The sequence below is a fragment of the Ostrea edulis genome, chromosome 3, assembly GCF_947568905.1.
Source record: "Ostrea edulis chromosome 3, xbOstEdul1.1, whole genome shotgun sequence".
Taxonomy (NCBI): domain Eukaryota; kingdom Metazoa; phylum Mollusca; class Bivalvia; order Ostreida; family Ostreidae; genus Ostrea; species Ostrea edulis.
Genome location: NC_079166.1, coordinates 45,318,504 through 45,338,678, shown reverse-complemented (window position 1 = coordinate 45,338,678; position 20,175 = coordinate 45,318,504). Strand labels below are relative to the sequence as shown.

Below are 20,175 nucleotides of genomic sequence, written 5' to 3'. Positions count from 1 at the left end.
AAAGAATGTAAATTTTGATATTAAGGTCATAGAATGTGTTTTCAATGATTTGACTATGGGCTTAATGTGTAAGAAAACATGTGCATATCATTTTCATTTCATTCATAGTCGCCGTTAGTTGGATTATAAATTATTAAGGTCAAGGTCATATATCAAGGTCGTATGTCTAGGTCAAATGAATATGATCTTTTATATTTTATTATTAGAAGTATTTTGATAAATGTTGTTAACATACAGTATCATAATCCTTAATAGGGATGATAAAGTGATTTTAGTGCACAATTGACTTTTTTCACTGTGGGAAGGGGGGGGGGTACATTAGGTTGGCAACTGATAATTAAAACAATTGTGGATGTAATTACAATTTTTTCTTTTATGATAGTCATATTTGCATATATCTTGAAAATAATCTTTTTTATGGTTCTGTGCATATAATTTTTTGTTGGGAATAAAACTAGTCAGTATTCTCCATCAAAAAATGATTTCTTGGCGACTGAGTATTGACTCATTTGGTGTTATCATTTTCTTACATGATTAAAATGAGGTTGTAAACAATTTTAATTCTGTTTTAGAATATCATATAAGAAAAAAAACTTATTATAAGGTTGATTCCCAACTGGAATATAGAATGCACCTGGTAACTATGTGTTTATTAATGGAAATGAAGCCATACAGGGTAGAGGTATATAAAGAGTTATAAAAAAAAATTCTGTGTTTAAATTTTCATGAAACTTGCAGAAATGATAAACTAAATATACTTCATCCCAATTCTGATGAATTTGGCAATATCTAAATTACTGTCCATTACACCCCTAATACCTTAAGAGATATTTACACATTAGATGTTCTAGTAGAAAGAGAAAAAAATACACAAGGTCAATCTGATAACACTGCTTAGTTTTAGCACCGATGTGGAAGAATTACTGCATCACTTTTTCCATCTGTCATGCATTTCAAATTTACTGACAATCCCGAAAATTACATTTTGAAATAAAGTGCACCACCACGGCACATGATACGCCCGTCACATATTGTTAACAGTATAGATTGTACCCATTAAAACATTTTTTTTATTATCACCTTAATTAAATGTCACAGTGCCCTTAAAGTAGGATGCGACACACCTTCTACCTAAGATGCATTAGTTGACCAATTTTGGTGATTCTAGGTCTAATAGTTTTCAAGTTATGAGCCGGACAAGTTTTTGCCATATATGGCCATATCTTCTTAATGAAAAGTCACAGTGACCTGGTTTTAATGTGCGACACACCTTCTACCCAAGATGTATCTATAGACAAAGTTTGATGATTCTAGGCCTTGTAGTATTTAAGTTACGGGTCGGACACGAAAAAGCTAACAGACGGACGGACAGACGGATATCTTCTTAATGAAAAGTCACAGTGACCTGGTTTTAATGTGCGACACACCTTCTACCCAAGATGTATCTACAGACAAAGTTTGATGATTCTAGGCCTTGTAGTATTTAAGTTACGGGTCGAACACGAAAAAGCTATCAGACGGACGGACAGACGGACGGACATGAACGCCTTAAGACGGGCGTATAAAAACTACTTGGCAACTCTGGTGATGGGTGTATGATACCTTCAATTGCATTTGGGAAGAAATATGAACCTGTGGCTAGGCAACAGTATTGAGTTGCATCAAGCGAAAAGGGGCCTTCGGGACAATATTTTCAAAACTGGGTTTTTATTATTTTCTGAAAGCACATATCTTCCTGATTATTTTGATACCAAAGTTTACCTTGAACGTTACACCTAACCCATAGTAATACTGATTTGAAATGCATGCATTGATCCTGAGATAACGTTATAAATCATTTATATAACGTCTATATCGTTGGAACATCATTGTAAAGAAAACAAAGACTTAAATATTCAATGTAAATGAATTTTATCAAATGTAATGAAAGACTATACCACTGGTGACCATTTTAATGACTATATAAACAATGCTAAGTTGATTTCTGAAATAGTGATCAATTATGGACAAGAAAAATGAGTATTGTAAATCATCAACAACAGAATTCCACCATCATCACTCTTCAACATTTGGACAAGTGCGTGGTATCCTTGTTTGGGTCACGGACCATGCGGAACAGGTAGCATCGCTCCAAAGGCAATCCGCTCGGAGGATTGTCAGGCATTAAGTCCTCAGGTCCGATGGTGGGCTTCAGCAGAATGAATTTTCTCTGTGTATCTTCTGCACCACTCTTAACAAACAGCTTCACTGTGTATAGATTGATCTATGAAGTATTCCAAAACGACAGTTGTACAGATATTACGAGTAAACCATGGATATGTAATCTTAATACTACCCTATATGGAACTATCACATCAAATATATTGACATTTATATGTAGACAATCCGCCATGCAAACCTGGAGATGAAAATTTGAGGTCTTGTAAGTTGTATTTTTCGTATGCCTTTGACGGACATGATTCAGAAGCAGAATTCAAGGTAATGGTTAATGTCTTCCAGTCATACCACTTTCATGAAATCTCACCTGGATTTCTCAAAGAAAACTTTCATATGTCGAAACTTCGACTTAAGGTTGAAATTTTACTCAAATTTTGACTGCTCAAATAAAAGAAAACTCAAACTTAAGTTTTAAAGAAATACAAGAATATTTGTTTGCATCATTAGTGTATACTTATGATGAAGATGTTGGACTTCCCACAACATCTATGACCCGAAAAAAGACTTCACACTGTAATAATAGCTTTTATTTATCCAGGATGACACAAATTAGCATATAGCTAGTTTCCATTGTGGTCCTGCAAAAAACTGAAAAAAAGTGTGTACTGCTGCCAAAACTCTGAAAGTTTACCAAAAATAATCATATCTCTCTCTTTTGATAATTCATTGGTAGTCAAGATGGAATTTTGTACTTCTTTTGAATTGTCATGACCTAGACTGTTCTCTCCACATGTGCAAGATTTTTAAAATACTTTTTCTTTCAAACTCTACATGACATTATATCCATTGCACGCTGTTTTCATCGCTGTTTTCTGTACAAATAATGAGTGAACTTAAAAAGATAAATTATTAGAAAAAAAAATTGCACTCCAAAAAAAAAAATAATAATAAAAATTGCGCAGTCGCCAAGAGAATTGAACCCGGACCGCCCGCATGGCAGTCGAGAACGCTACCTCACAACCAAGTTGACTTTGTAACCGCCGAAGAGAAAATAAGATAAAATATATTAGGAAAAGAAGAATAGATAAAGGATTTAACTGTGGTCAAATCTTTTGATTAATAAACTTTATATTCAATAGTTCTATAAGTCTATCCACTGATTATGCATGTTTTCTCGTTCTTACACTTGCTCTACATCTTTTATCATCAACGCAATGTTCGGTGCCGCGCCGACATCGCGTCGGTGCACATAATATCGTCTGTTTGTAAACATTAATTTAATACAAGACTAGACCTATTGCAAGTACTTTTAGTTTCCTTTCCATCGTCACCGAATGTGGTTTGTACATTGTTTACATCAGATTTATTATTTGCATCATGTCACTTAATATAGGCCTATACACACAAGCTGCTTACTGTAGACTCCTTGTTACGTAAGAATCATTTAGCCAGACTAGGCAAATGCTACCTTCCATGCAGAAAACGGATAATTTTTGGGGACACATGTGAAACACAATTTAAATGACTAATTAGGTGTTATTAAGCTAAATATAATACATTACCTGCCTATCCATGGCGTTTGCTGCATGGTATTTTCTCTGCTAAAAATTCTTCTTTTTTCGCGTTCAGATTTTTTTTCGGTAACTGTCGGCTGTAACAACGTTACTTTTAGGATCGATTGTGACGTTATTCTAAGCATGTCACGAAGGTCCCTTTTCGCTTGACGCAACTATTGATTTATGCAAGAAATTACACAGAACTTTAAAAGTAGATACATGCGGGTTGTATGTATGTGACCGTTATCCTTTTATGGGAGCTTCACCAGATGGTAAAGCTACATGCAAATGTTGTGGAGTGGGTCTTATAGAAATCAATTGCAGCTTTACATATCAAAATGTTGAACCTTCAGAAGCTTGTAAAGATGATCATTACCATCTCTACCTTGATGAAAACAATGATGTAAGATTGGAACAAACATCTCCATGGTATATTCAAATTCAGGGCCAAATGGGCATAGGCAAGTTTCCATGGTGTGATTTAGTGTTTTTCACAAGGAGGGGTATTGTCATTGACAGAATAACATTTCATCCTGAAATGGTGTATTCAGAAATTGTGCAAAAATGTAACAGATTTTTTGAGAAGTATGTGATTACTGCTCTGTTAAACCCAAAGTAATGATGGACTTGTAACCACTGGAAGATGTTTTACAGAATTATGATATGGTCATAAGATAGTTTGTTTTATGTTTGATATGATATACAACTTTGTGTAAAACAAACTGTTAAAAAACCATTGCTTATATGCACCATAGACTTCCTGTATACTTGTGCTTTATGGCTGATAGTGACTTTATGTAAAAAATTTAAAAAAAAAAAAGAAGACCTAAGTGGAATTTCATTGCACAAAGAATATAAGACATATACATGTACATTTGTTACATGAATCAACTGGTATATTCAATGTAACTCTTCTCTCTAACAATAAGTCTCTTATCAAAAAAAACCTATCTGCCATCACTTCATCACCAGGCTTTAATATATCTAAAAATCCACTGTGTTCAGTTATGTACCTGTCAGAAACATTGCCTCCCCAAAGATTTGAAACAAACATAAAAGCACCAGAGGGAGTTATAGCAACTAAAACTTTAAATGTGTTTTTCTGCTTATAAGAACTAAATGTTCTTATCTGAGCTGTTGGTGCAGATGGCCTTTCAATAAAGAACTCACTACAATCAATGATACATGCTGTTTTGGGAAAAGTTAATTTAAAACATTTTGACATAAACTTTTTCAAACATTTGGAATTTGGTCTTTTCAATCATGTAATTAATCCATGTTGTAAAAATTTGTGACACCCTTGTACATGAAATACCAAAGCTATCAGCAACAACAAATGTAGGTAAAGCCAGGCGTAGTCGTAAAAGTGTGACAAGAAACTCATGAAAACGAGTCAGCTTCCTATTTGGTCAAGACTTCTTGTAAGGATTCGTTGCTCTAGCATTCTTTGCTCCAGACCCACCCTTCCAATACATCAATGTAGGTGTTGTTTTGTCAAGTATAGCTGTTAAAGTGAAAACAGATAGAAAACATTTATTCATATGTTACATAGTATCCTTTTCTATTACTTTTTAAGTTTGATTAAAATTCTAATTTGTAGTTGTTGTTGTTAGGTGACCTATTGCATATATCTGCGTCTGTCGTCGTGAGTTTACAGTTGCACATTTTTAACTTTTTGACATCTACCATTCTAATTCTTTTCAAATTGGGTATAAAGCAACTTTGGGTCATAAGTTGTGTATTTCAGGACTTCTGCTTCCCTGGATCCTTAGAATTTAGCTTAGATATTCAGAATATGATTTTTTTTTTAATTTCATAGCCCTTGGGGCTTGTGATACTTTTAACTAATACTCAGGACAGGTGATCGACAAGGCCTGTGGGCCTCTTGTTTATAAATGTAGTTCTCTGTGCATATATAACAGGAAGAGTAATGCAGATATAATGTTATGATACTTATATATATTGATTCAAAGTGACATAGGTCCGTTTGGGCCGGGTGTTCAATAATTTATGTGCTTTGTAAAATGTTGTGAAATATTGTATTTTAAAACACATGTCACTATAATAAATAAATTACTAACTTACTTTATTCAAATTAATTCATTTTGGTAAATTTTGTGGCTAGAATAAAAGCATACTAAAAATCCAATACTACCTCACTGTGTAATTTTGTTTTATCTACCATGTCTATTATAAGCAAAAAAAAAAAAAAAAAATACGTGTTGGTTTCCACTTTCCCGACTTCTAACACATTTTAACTCATTCTCACAGATTTTGGAAATGTCATCACTACAACAAGAGTATATTTATTTACTTATTCAGTTATTAATTATGCACTAATACAAGACATATTCCAAAACACAGAAACAGTTTTTGTTTACAGTACAGTGGAAGAAGAAATGTTTTGATTTATCATATAATAATTCAACCTATAAAATAAAAAAAAACATGACCTACCTACCGACCCTTAAATATTTTGAGGTGAAAGTGGAAACCAACATATAATTTGGCCTAAGTATGTATATAATACATACATTGCATAAAGTAAATACATTGCATAATATATATATTATATATATATATATATATATATATATATATATATATATATATATATATAATATATATATATAAGACTCTAAAGTGCGATGGCCACTCCAAAGTGCGATGGTCACGCCAAAGTACGATGATCTGCGCCAAAGTGCGATGGTTTGTTAACGTTAAGGATGCCAACACGCCAAAGTCCGATGGTGCGGAGTTCAGTAACGTTTGTGACGTCACGTCATTGTGATGTCATTCTTAACGTCTTTCAAAATGAAACCGAAGAAATGCAACACGGACGACAGCAACGGCAAGGTATACAAGGTTGAGGATATAGTGAGAACAGCAAAGTACATTTGTTGTCGAACTATCTATTTCGCCCAAACATTCTTTGATTCATGATCATTTTTTACTTGTGACGTACACGTAATAAAATCCTGGGAATATGTTATAACGCAAAACATTCTATATGATTTCGCGTTGGAAAGTTTTGTGTTTAATAACACGACAACTAGATGGAAATGAAATAAATTGAACTTATCTTATATGCATGGATTTTGCACTGATATTTTAGTGAAACAACATACGGTTGGTACAGTCTGTACCAAAACACTGTCGTTTACAAAAAACAATGGATTTCGGCGTGTCACACCATCGCACTTTGACGTGTCAGACCATCGCACTTTGGCACATGAGTGTGGACCATCGCACTTTGGCGTGTCACACCATCGGGGTTTGGCGTGACCATCGCACTTTGGAGTCTTACATTTATATATATATATATATATATATATATATATATATATATATATATATACATATATATATATACACACACACCAAAGATTCCAAAAAGGGTCAGTACAGATGGAAGACCAAAGTAACTCTTCACAGAGCTATCACTTTCTGTCATCTTCGCAACAGATAGGTACCGCCTCAAGTCCTCTTTGTCCTTAAAGGTCTCTCGCAAGTGCTTGAGCTCAGCCTCAGAATCCTCCAAGTCTTGCAGTGTTAAATCTGTCTGGCATTGTACATCAGAGGTTTGTGAATGAACTTGAACACTGGCAGTACAATATTCATGATCATGGGGCACTAAATAAATGTAATGGAAATCTATTAATTTAGTGAAAAGTTATGCATTCATAAGAGCTGTTGATAATTTAAGTGCTGACAGTACACTTTTCACAATCATGAGGCACTGAATGAATGTAATGGAAATTTATCAATATAGTGAAAAGTTATGCATTTATAAGAGCTGTTGATAGTTCAAGTGCATAAGTCAACATACTTGCCATTTGTTCAACTGATGGAATGGATTGCAAAATAATTTCACTTTCAACAGGGAGGGGGAAAAGTGTTACCCCTTCATCATCCTGTAAAAGTATTTTTAAAAGTTCTAAAATTTACAGTATAAAATCGTCACTGCAGCTTGGCAATCACTTTTAGAATCAAGAATTAATAATTGCAAATAGAATACACTATTCAAACCTTAATTACGAGTACATACCTGTAAAGGAGACGTTGTATTGGACGTATCGTCGCCAATATCATCAGCATCTGTACTTAGGTTCTGCTGATTAACTAATCTTTTCTCGATAGAAGACGTTCCCTGGGTTCCCTGCAAACATTTGTAGTTGTTATACCGAAAAAGCTCGGGGTAAGGATGATGTGCTGTTGGTTCACCATCTACAAAATGTCTGGAGTATAATCTGTCGTGACGTGAGGGGTTGAAATCACGGCGCCATAACAGTTCAAGCCATTTTCTGCGGAGTTTGGGCTGTTTAGGTGTAGGAAATGGAAAGAATTTCACATCAGCCATGAATCCGTATCTTCCCTTCTTTTTCGTATCTGACGTACATCCTTCCGCAACACAGTAGAACTTGGGCATTTCGCAGCAGACGAACTTGTTTTTAACATAAACAATTTAACCGGAAGTGATGCGCCCCTCAATTTTACGAAAATCACGCGACTTAAGTACAAAGTAAATGTTAGAATTCTGCCGGAATACGGTAACTCGAAAATGGACTATTGGGGGAGGTTTGGGGAACATATGTAACGGTCCCCGTTACAATTAGAACTAGTTATTTTAATGAATTCAGCATCAACTTTGACGGAACCAAAATCAACGTTTCATCGTGTGTGAAAAACCTAGGAATCTTTTTTGATTCTATGCTAAATATGGACCACCAGGTTCGAAGCATTGCTAAACGCAGCACTGTTAAGGCAGGTCTAGATATTATGAGAGTGAAAAATCCGCGAAAATAGGTAATATGACGTCACAATCAGATTTATTTCTGACGTCTGATAACAAATATTCCATAATAAGAGATGATGTTGTTAAAATTTACGAACAATTTTATTGTTATATCATGCAATTATGTAATAAATAATATTGAAGCTCGTATATCAAATAATTAATCTACATAAACATTAAAACGGCCTTGTCATTCATTCCACCCGGTTGAAGTCCACGCATGCGCACCTCGAAATCGGCGTCTCATGCGAGCTTGTCACGACACAATGTCGAAGAAGATGGATGCATTGGCCACTTGGTGTTATTGCAAAGTTTACGGCTACAGCAATGTGTCATGATTGTCATCCGACAAAAAGGGTATGTTTATATGTCATTTTACTCCATTATGCCCTTTTGATATTATATTCTTTGTATTTCTGTCCTTTCAATGTATACAAAAGCTTCGACCTACCGAAAGTTATCGTGAGCACATGGCATGCGTTGATGCATCGTCAGTTTCTGAATCGGAGAGCATGGACTGTCATGGGTTTTAATGTTGTTGAATATGGTTGTGAAATGTTTTCATTTTCCGTCACGATATTTAACATTCACTGCAATATTTTATATTTTTTCTTATTCTATAACTTATTTTAGGATTTTCATGTATTTAAAAGTGAAAATAAAAAAACTTACGACCTCCAGAGGCTCGTCATGAATTGACCCGCTCTATTCTATATTTAAACAAGGCTATAGGGGGGTTTAAATTAGCCACACGACACCCTTTTATTTAATAGCAAATAGAATAATGTGTATTTGCTATGAAATGATTGATTTTTTAAGCATATGGGTTCCATTCTTTATATATAAATTTATTATATACCCATCAATGTATCGTTCGTTGATACTGTGGATTTCACAGTGTGTGATCTGGTTTTCCGGATCACCACACTGTGGTTTTCTGATTCCGTATCGGTATCCTCTGGAACTGAAGCCGTCACAATGATGTCACAGTACACAACGCAACGTTATTTGTGGAAAATATTGACCGCGTCACAAAACAGAACTGCGTACACAAAACATAATCTCATGGTATGTCTGTGTTTTTGATAATTTGGATTACATTTATTATCGTATAAATGTGGATTTAAAAGGCAGAAGGGGGTATATAATAAATTTATCATTACTACAGTAACTTGATCCGAAGAGTTGGATTACGTCTCGTTGACAGGCGCGGATCATCAGATCAAACTCGACGCTTCGTGTCTCGTGTGATCTGATGATCCGCGCCTGTCAACTCGACGTGATCCGACTCTTAGGATCAAGTTACTGTAGTAATAATATATATGTCTCAAAATAATTAAGACTGGATATATAAATACCATTACAAAAAAAAAATATAGTTTAGAGCTTATATGAGTGAACAATATATGCATCGTTCTGAATTCTGGTACATTGTTGAAAGAGGTTTATCAATAAAATGATTACATGTCCCCTTAGGCATTGAAAACAATCATTTACACTTATTCAGACTTAGTTGACTATCTAAAACAATTTTGTAACGACTTAAACTAGAACTGGACTTGTAGGTGTTTTTGTTTGTTACACTCAATTGATAATGGAATTGGTGTTGTCTATAAAACAATGCTTTGGAGACGGTAGTGCAATGAAAAAGTCAACACAATCCTTAGAAATTTTGCTGCATTAAGATTGGTAAATTATGTCAGTCGTTTACCGCAAGTAGTCATATGCCAAGGCCCATTGATGATTGAAGAAATGTTACAAAGTACATTGTTGGAGAAAAATGGCAGCCCCTCTCATGCTTGATGGTTTTGGGGTGGGGGTGGGGGTACTTTTGGTTAAGTTGATTTACGCAAAAATTAATTTTCAAAATACTGAATCACGTGTGTACATTAGAAAACAGATTTCAACAGAAATATGACTTATACGGATACAATATAATAACATGTTCCATTCACTACACCTGATGTACATAAATTATTTGTGTCCGCAGTATGTAAGGATTGTGTCAAGTAAATAATTGTATGTGTTGGTTGCACATGTAATTTCTGGCATATTACATAGTGGTGTGGGGGTGTCGGTTGGTGAAGATTTTGACTCTTCATAACTCGGAAGTTCATGGGTCCTTTATAAATCTTCGAGAGATCAAAATTTGAGTCAAATCTGGAAATCACCATTATTAACAACCTGAGTGCATATTTACAGCATTCTGGCATTGTTTTGACACATTGGTCCAAGGTTCATATTTCAGGTACATGGAATGTTATCTTGCATAAATTTATAAGAATATTTTTTAATGTTTTTTTTTTTTTTTTCATTTTTGTCGTGTCTCGTCCATAATGACTTTAATTGCTGTGACTGACTACACAGACCACAATCATCACAATTTTCAGTCACTTGCACAAAGCACACATTCTAGTAAATTACAAATATTCTTTGACATGTTTGTAAATTTTATTCTCAAAATTACTGTTTCATTCTAGCCTTATAAAGTGGGCTGTATTTGAATTGTAAGGAAAACAAGTTGCAGTAGGAGGGTTCAGTTAACCAATGAAGCAATTAACTATCCACCCTACAAGAAAACACATGGGATATGTTACCCATAAAACCAACTAATTAACACAGCTGAGTTAGCCCTGGCATTCAGTGTTATCCAGGTTAGCTCTAAGCAGAAATGATTATATGCATTAGTGATGATGTGTATACACTACCATCAGTTCGAGAGATCAAGAGTGAAAACCAATGAATTATGTTTTATGGGACCCAAATTTCATTTTGAGAGACCGAAGTTCAAGTCGGTATGAGTCACCTGTATATTAAGCACAAATATAGCAATGAACTTTTAAAGAATCATATTAACTATGTATCATTATTATTATTGTGTATATATATATATATATATATATATATATACACACACACAGGGCTTGAAGCTAACTTTTTATGTCATCAGTTCAGACGAACTGATGGAGTATAATTTCAACTAGTCCGCAGAAAAATTTACCACTCCAACAGAGTTTTCCCAGAAATAATTAAACATATTTCGTTAATGTTATTAAAATGATCGATATATAACTCGATATGCCTCAGACTATTGTAACACTTAAATGTGGGATTTATATTTACAATTCAGATTCGTCTGATACTACAGATCGAATCATGCCAAATGTGTGTATAAAATTTCATAAGTATATTTTCCAAAATGATGCTTTAGAAAATTAACCAGTACCATCGGACTGACTAAAACAAATGTATGTCAGTCCGACAGACTTTTAACCAGTCACAGACGGACAAGCATATGTGTATTTCGAGCCCTGTATATATTATGTGTATATATATGAAGAAAAAACCCATGAAATAATTTGTTAGGTTGATTAATTCTTTTTAATCATATTAATATAAGAAAAATAATTGGTAAAATTGCACGGGAAGCAACAACCAATGATTAATTATAAAAATTAACTGATGTCCCATCACTAATTAATTCTTGCCAATTTCAAAATTTATATAACAAATAAAATGGTAGCTGTACATGTATCAGTTAATTCGAATGCTATGAAAAATACAAAGGTACAGATAAGAAAATATCTTAAATATCAATTGAAAATACAGGTAAACATGGTAAATAAGGAAAATGTTGTAGTCAAAAAGTAGATGTATAGGAACATAAATACATTGAGTAACAGCAGTGGCAGCATGATCCTTTTGATTTGCAGCACCAACAAGTTTTTGGTAGAAAATGTGACCTGTTTTACTCAAAACACCATACTGATTAACCTATTTAGATATATATTTTAAAGTTCATGGAAGGGACTGTTTAAGATCAAAATAAAATAGATGTACATGATTCCAGTTCCCAAACCCTATACCTTCATTTTCACTGTCCATCCTAAATATTTTATTGACGATAAAAATCTGGAAATTTTAAGTCTTTCTTAAAAAACTAAATATAGTTCCAGAGCAGAATTTGTCAAGATCATGAACATTGCATTCCTTATTTAAACTTGTGGTGTTTTCATTAAAGACCATCAATCTCTCTAAATCATGTCTGATAGACATGATAGAAGGATCCTTCCAAATTGAAAAATAAGTAACTTTTTCCTATTCCTATTTTTCCACAACAAGCATAATTGAAGAATAATAATTTTGAAATTTCATGATTACAGTTGCAATTGAATTGCTTCTTTTATGAGTAGAAATTGATTAAATTACAATTACTTCATCCTAATCATAACTTAATTTTACTTTTCTAAAAAAAAAAGTGATCAGAAAATAATCATGATTAAAGTAAAATTTGTAGCTGTAATCAAGGTAAATGATTGAATTATATTACAGGTATCTTAACTTGTAATCAATTACAGCTCCCTACAATCCCCCCCCCCAAAAAAAAAACCCATTCCTGTATATACATGTAATACATCTAAAATTGTATCATGACATGGTGGTCTGTTGTTGTATTGATTTGAGGAAATCTCGCTTTTAAGTATAAGTACCTACATACGGTAAAGGAGATAAACTGTGAATAAAATATCAGAAATTTAATTATAATTTATGTTTTTTGTACAAGGGTACGTATTTGCAAGCGACTTGCTGAAAAAATTCCTCAAATCAGGCAGATAGTTTTGTATGAGAAATGAGTCATCTTTAGCATCACTAATTTATATGTACTACAAGAGTTGTCCAAGTGACACTTCATTTGCGTAACTTCTTTTTCTGAAGTGTTCCAAATTTTTATAGCTCCAATTTCCCATATGAACAAGTAAGATTTATTTATGAATTGGTCACCTATAATTAAAATTATTTGATATTGTAACTCACCCCTAAGACACCTCGCCCCCTCTTTTGAGATAACTCGCCCCTTCATACAACACATCTCTACAATTATTTTGCTTGGTCTAAAATCCAAGAGATGCATCAGCAAAAATTAATGAATTTATAATAGATAGTATAAGTATCACAGACAAAAAGACATATGTTCACATAAACACTGAACTTCCTGTCTTTTTATGTAAGATCAAAGATTTCAGTGAAAATCCAGTGTTTGAGTTCAGTAAATTAATCATCACTTTTATTTAAAATGCAAAATTACAACAGAGGGTTTGGTAGGGAAAGTATTAGCTTGGTCTTCCGCTGACATAGTATAATTTATCAATAATCTGTGTCTGTTGTTGTTAAATCTATTTGTTTGATTTCCCCCAAGCTGTTAATATTTACTTCAAGGTACTTAATTATCATCTGAGTACTTTTCACTTTGAAATTGCCGCATAAAAAGAAACAGTAAAACAAAGCTGTTATAAAATTTCTAAAATGGTGAGTTTATGATCTTTAACGAGAATTAGTTGAGAAATGCATGAAGATAATTACATGTATCAGAATATTCATGCTTCACATTTACACTTTAATAATTGTAGTATACATACTGTAATTGATAAAACACACACACATTACCACCACCCCCCCCCCCCAAATACACTCAAATATTGTCAATATTGGATATATTTAATAAATTACCTGAAGATCAGTAATTGTAATTTTCCTAGTCAATTTTTGAAAAATATATCATTTTTTCTGAAATGCACTTAAATCAAATTTGTGTATCATTCTATTCCACATTGTTATCTAATAAAAGTATTAAAAGAGTATGAGTATTCATTTCAAATTGTTAGAGTTAAAACTATACTGAATGTTATTGAACAATATAACTGGTCGAATTGACAAAAAATTAATGTCAACAGTTTTATACATATACTTTACACATGTATGTATATAACAGGATGTGGTTGTAATTTCCCCCATGACCTTTGACCTAGCATGGTGTGTTACATGTGCAAAAACTATTTTCCATATATGCAGGTATCTTTGAAGATTCACTTTAGAATGTCATAGAAAATGTGGTGTACATATTAATCATAATAAGAGAATCACTTTTTTGAAAAACACTAGAACCATTAGTTTATTTGGTTTGCCTTAATGATACATCCCCCAGTGGTTCAAAAGCATTTCTGCATAAATCATATGTTGCATATCAGCAGCGCATTGTTTTTCCTTAAGTTCTCTATGCTTTTTACTGATCATGATTTGTATTGTTGCTAGAGACTTGTCATAGGATTGCTGGAAGGACTTGTCATTTTTGATTAGCCTTCTGTACTTATGGAATTCATCAACTTCTTTCACATGTCCCAAAACAATGTTCACTAGGTCATCAGTGGTGTATTTTGATGCTGAAAGTAAGAGAAAAAGCACATGATAATTTTTCGATTTTTTTTATATTTTTAAAAATGTTTTTTATTATTTTTCAACATTCTGTACATAGTTCATGGTATACCTTCATAATATATACATGTAATATAGAATTACAGATCATACTCTTAAGAATAATTTGTCGATTTTAATTAATGTTCACATATTGTGAATTGAAGGTAAGAAAAATAACTTAAAGGACACAACGCATGTTTCTAAACTTTTTCATTTTTTCAGCAAAATCAATTCTTTTCATGCCTAAAACTACTTTAAATATGTTTTCAATGAAATATTTTGCGTAGTTTTCGAGTATGAAAGCGATGAAATTCAAATCTTGCGATATGCATATTTACTTTCGCTATTTTATGCGCCATTACATGTGACGTCATATGCGCCCTCCGGTTTAAAAAAAAATCTATTAGCCATTCCATAAACAGATTAGATTTAATCGACAAAAAACCAATTATCACGTTAATGGCTTTGTGTATGCACTGGTGGCGAAAACATATAAAACTCGGGAAATTTGTCAACATCAATTTAAATGTTGCCCATGCATGGTGAATAAATTAGGCCCCTAAAAGCTGAGTTTTAAATAATGTCACAGTACTTTCACAATCCGAAGGGCGCATGTGACGTCACTGTATCACGTGACTACCTACCTAATTAACTAGACTTTTTTTTAAATCAGAACTTAGATTTAAGTCTGTATTGTGGTTAATTATCGCAAAATGTCGGCGAACGAACTATTAGAATTAGTTACTATAAGCATAAAGAAGACAAAATGCATGTAATTTTGTATACTTTGAAAACATGACATGTGTCCTTTAATGACAAGTTTCATTTGATATTTCAAACAGACAAAAGGCTCTGTAATCAATATAAATATGTATACATGCATGTGTTCTTACTTGATTTAAATCGCTTGGAACAGGGGGTCTGTTTTCCATCCGACAGAAATAGTTGTTTCCTGCCCCTTTTTTTTACATGGTTACCTTTTTCAATATAACAATGATGAAATTAATTTGCAGCAACTAATTTTCACTACCGCAACTGAACATTTTCAAATCTAATCTTTTTACCAAGGGTAAAGCGAGGCCATAATAGGGGATCAAAATTTTACACACAAATATATAGGAAAAATCTTTGAATGTGAGCTTAGGTGACTCAGGTGAAAGATGTGGCCCATGGACATCGGGTTAATGTTTACTATACTTAACTAAACTATTTATAAGAGCCAGCATAAATTTGAATGTTGATGAGCTAAAATAAAACCATTTTTTGTGTACAATAATTCTTGTTTAATTGATAATTTAGCTGTTTAGTTAGATTGTGCAAATAGCAAATATCTGCAAACTATATACACTAATAGTCACTGTTGAATATGTGTACAAGTAGAAAACTGAATTTCATGGTAAGATTTTATTATTTCTCTCTTGGGGGGGGGGGGGGTATTGATTTTGTACTTTCTGTCTGTCAATCACTACATGTTGTGAACGCTCCTGGCTTCTCATCCTTATTCGATAGACTAAAACTTTGTATAATGCTTCATTACTATTTGTGGATGTGCATATTTGTCGGTACATGAGTATTCAATTAGTTTCCATAAGAATGAGGTTCTATCAATAAGATAATATTTGTAAACATCATTCTGCATATTTCAGGTTACAGCCAGTGAATGTTATGACTGCATGAACTATCATGGTCTGCAAGCATCATGTAACCTGGACATCCAACTAGCCAAGAAACAATGCAGTGGTGGATCCAGAATTTGTTAAATGGTAGGGTTATATAGGTTGGGGGGTCTGGGACTGCATTAAAGTCCACTGGTGGGGGGCCAAGGGGCAAGACTCGAGGGTTTGGGGCTTTTTAGGTAATTTTTTTTTATTATTATTTTAACTATAATTTATTAAGAAATGAATCTTGTAATTCTTATCATGATGCATCATGCAGGTATCAAGTTGTGGAAAATTGGATGAAAATTTTTATCAATGTGCATTAATGAAAAAGTGTCCTGTACAGTTTTCCCTATGATACCGTCATCAATAAAAGAATTATGAGATTGATTTAATTTATATCATTCAATAATTTAAAACATCGAGTTTGAATAATAAAACATGATTTTGTTTTCAAATTCATATGATGTATCAATACATAACATAGAGTCAAAATCCGGTCTCTTTGATGCAGAAATCAAAATCACCATAATTTCATTAAAACAATAAATATTAAATGATTACATATTAAATTATATTTAAATTAACAAAACTGCGTACACAAAACATAATTTCATAGTATGTCTGTTTTTTTTATAATTATACCCCCCCGAACAAAGTTCTGGGGGGTATAGAGGAATCACTCTGTCTGTCCGTCCGTTTGTCCATCTGTCTGTCTCCAGATTCGTGTCCGGGCCATAACTTCTTTGTTCTTTGACATAGGCATACCATATTTGACACATGAGTGTATCACCATGAGACTATGTGTCATGTACATTTATGACCTTGACCTTTGATTTCAAGGTCTAAATTATAGGTTTATGCCATGGATTTGTGTTCGGACTATATCTTCCATTTCCTTCTACAAAGGCATACTATATTTTTACACTCAGGAAAGAGGTAATTTATGCCTATTAACAACACCCTTTGGGAGATTGGGGTAAGCGGGGGGTATTCTTAGTGAGCATTGCTCACAGTACCTCTTGTTTGGATTACATTTAGTATCTTATGAATGTGGATTTAAAATGTATAAGGGGGTATATAATAAATTTATCATTACTACAATAATTTAATCTGAAGAGTTGGATCACATCTCGTTGACAGGTGCGGAACATCAGATCAAACCCGACGCAAAGCGTCTCGTATGATCTGATGATCCACTCCTGTCAATTCGACGTGATCCAACTCTTTAGATCAAGTTACTGTAGTAATGATATATATATATATATATATATATATATATATATATATATATATATATATCAAAAGAATTACTTGTCAAGAAACTTTACTTCCTCCATAATATAATTAGACAACATACTTATTTGCAGCATGAAAGACAAAAGACTCACCATCAGGATTGTGAAGTGCACAGGAATCCTGGGAGTTTGGTTGACCATTAACACAAATGGTATTACTGTAGGCATCTGAGGAGAAAAGGTTCCCGAATTAGTGAAGAAGAACTGGGTAGGTACATTATTGTAGGAATATTTGATATTACAGTATGAAAGTCTTACCATCAGGATTCTGGGGCGTGCAGGAATCCTGGCAGTTTGGTTGACCATTGACACAAATGGCATTACTGTAGGCATCTGAGGAGAAATAGTTCCTAGTCAGTGAAGGAAGAACTGGGTAGGTACATTATTGTAGGAATATTTGATATCACAGTATGAAAGTCTTACCATCAGGATTCTGGGGCGTGCAGGAATCCTGGCAGTTTGGTTGACCATTGACACAAATGGCATTACTGTAGGCATCTGAGGAGAAATAGTTCCTAGTCAGTGAAGGAAAAACTGGGTAGGTACATTATTGTAGGGATATTTGATATCACAGTATGAAAGTCTTACCATCAGGATTCTGGGGCGTGCAGGAATCCTGGCAGTTTGGTTGACCATTGACACAAATGGCATTACTGTAGGCATCTGAGGAGAAATAGTTCCTAGTTAGTGAAGGAAGAACTGGGTAGGTACATTATTGTAGGATTATTTGATATTACAGTATGAAAGTCTTACCATCAGGATTCTGGGGCGTGCAGGAATCCTGGCAGTTTGGTTGACCATCGACACAAATGATATTAATGTAGGCATCTGAGGAGAAATAGTACCTAGTTAGTGAAGGAAGAACTGGGTAGGTACATTATTGTAGGAGTATTTGATATTACAGTATGAAAGTCTTACCATCAGGATTCTGGGGCGTGCAGGAATCCTGGCAGTTTGGTTGACCATCGACACAAATGGTATTAATGTAGGCATCTGAGGAGAAATAGTTCCTAGTTAGTGAAGGAAGAACTGGGTAGGTACATTATTGTAGGAATATTTGATATTACAGTATGAAAGTCTTACCATCAGGATTCTGGGGCGTGCAGGAATCCTGGGAGTTTGGTTGACCATTGACACAAATGACATTACTGTAGGCACCTGAGGAGAAATAGTTCCTAGTTAGTGAAGGAAGAACTGGGTAGGTACATTATTGTAGGAATATTTGATATTACAGTATGAAAGTCTTACCATCAGGATTCTGGGGCGTGCAGGAATCCTGGCAGTTTGGTTGACCATTGACACAAATGGCATTACTGTAGGCATCTGAGGAGAAATAGTTCCTAGTTAGTGAAGGAAGAACTGGGTAGGTACATTATTGTAGGAATATTTGATATTACAGTATGAAAGTCTTACCATCAGGATTCTGGGGCGTGCAGGAATCCTGGCAGTTTGGTTGACCATTGACACAAATGGCATTACTGTAGGCATCTGAGGAGAAATAGTTCCTAGTCAGTGAAGGAAGAACTGGGTAGGTACAATATTGTAGGAGTATTTGATATTACAGTATGAAAATCTTACCATCAGGATTCTGGGGCGTGCAGAAATCCTGGGAGTTTGGTTGACCATCGACACAAATGGTATTAATGTAGGCATCTGAGGAGAAATAGTTCCTAGTTAGTGAAGGAAGAACTGGGTAGGTACATTATTGTAGGAATATTTGATATTACAGTATGAAAGTCTTACCATCAGGATTCTGGGGCGTGCAGGAATCCTGGCAGTTTGGTTGACCATTGACACAAATGGCATTACTGTAGGCATCTGAGGAGAAATAGTTCCTAGTTAGTGAAGGAAGAACTGGGTAGGTACATTATTGTAGGATTATTTGATATTACAGTATGAAAGTCTTACCATCAGGATTCTGGGGCGTGCAGGAATCCTGGCAGTTTGGTTGACCATTGACACAAATGGCATTAATGTAGGCATCTGAGGAGAAAAGGTTTTGAAATTAGTGAAGAACTGGGTAGGTACATTATTGTAGGAATATTTACTTGCAGTAGCAAGGTATTTTGAAAACTGGGAAGAATTAATATAGTATTCTCATTCATAATCAAGACTGAAATTTTTGATTTCTTATAAGATTCATATTACTTCATTTATAATTTTTCTGAATGTATTTAAAGATGTACGATGATGTATTGTAGATTAATACCAGCAATTCCTCGTAACGGCATGTCAAGGGCAATCCTTTGTGGGCCTTCAACCTTGGAGGAAACAACATCTTCATGATTCATGGTTCCATGGAGTCCTGGGTAAATTAAACATAAGTTGTGTTCTGTTTATAAATGGGATTTAAATGAAGCGTTTAAAGTTAACTCTAAATTTTCATCACTGTTGGCAATCTAGATATGTTCTGATTTGCCCACATGTTGCCTAAAAGGTCTCTATGTAGTGATTATATG

At 34.0% G+C, this 20,175-nt stretch overlaps 1 protein-coding gene and 1 long non-coding RNA gene across 2 annotated transcripts; one reads left to right on the top strand and one right to left on the bottom strand.

The window, feature by feature from the left end:
* Positions 1 to 5,122: 5,122 nt before the first annotated feature.
* LOC130053568 (uncharacterized) lies at positions 5,123 to 8,142 on the bottom strand. Its single transcript, XM_056160912.1, has 4 exons — positions 7,762 to 8,142; positions 7,543 to 7,627; positions 7,095 to 7,346; positions 5,123 to 5,217 (listed from the first exon to the last, which is right to left on the bottom strand). The coding sequence occupies exons 1-4, from the start codon at positions 8,140 to 8,142 to the stop codon at positions 5,123 to 5,125; spliced, it is 813 nt and encodes a 270-aa protein (XP_056016887.1).
* A 325-nt stretch (positions 8,143 to 8,467) lies between these two features.
* LOC125677384 (uncharacterized) lies at positions 8,468 to 18,150 on the top strand. Its single transcript, XR_008800915.1, has 3 exons — positions 8,468 to 8,865; positions 16,407 to 16,523; positions 17,789 to 18,150. It is a non-coding gene; the product is annotated as an uncharacterized LOC125677384 (long non-coding RNA).
* The last annotated feature ends 2,025 nt before the right edge of the window (positions 18,151 to 20,175 follow it).

What these genes read in the sequence shown, in the direction of transcription:
- LOC130053568 (XM_056160912.1), bottom strand. Translation starts at nt 8,142, where the DNA reads ATGCCCAAGTTCTACTGTGTTGCGGAAGGATGTACGTCAGATACGAAA. An exon ending in ATACAACGTCTCCTTTACAG is followed by an intron (nt 7,628 to 7,761) that starts GTATGTACTCGT and finishes ATACTTTTACAG; the next exon opens with GATGATGAAGGGGTAACACT. An exon ending in GACCCTTTTTGGAATCTTTG is followed by an intron (nt 5,218 to 7,094) that starts GTGTGTGTGTAT and finishes TCACTTTAACAG; the next exon opens with CTATACTTGACAAAACAACA.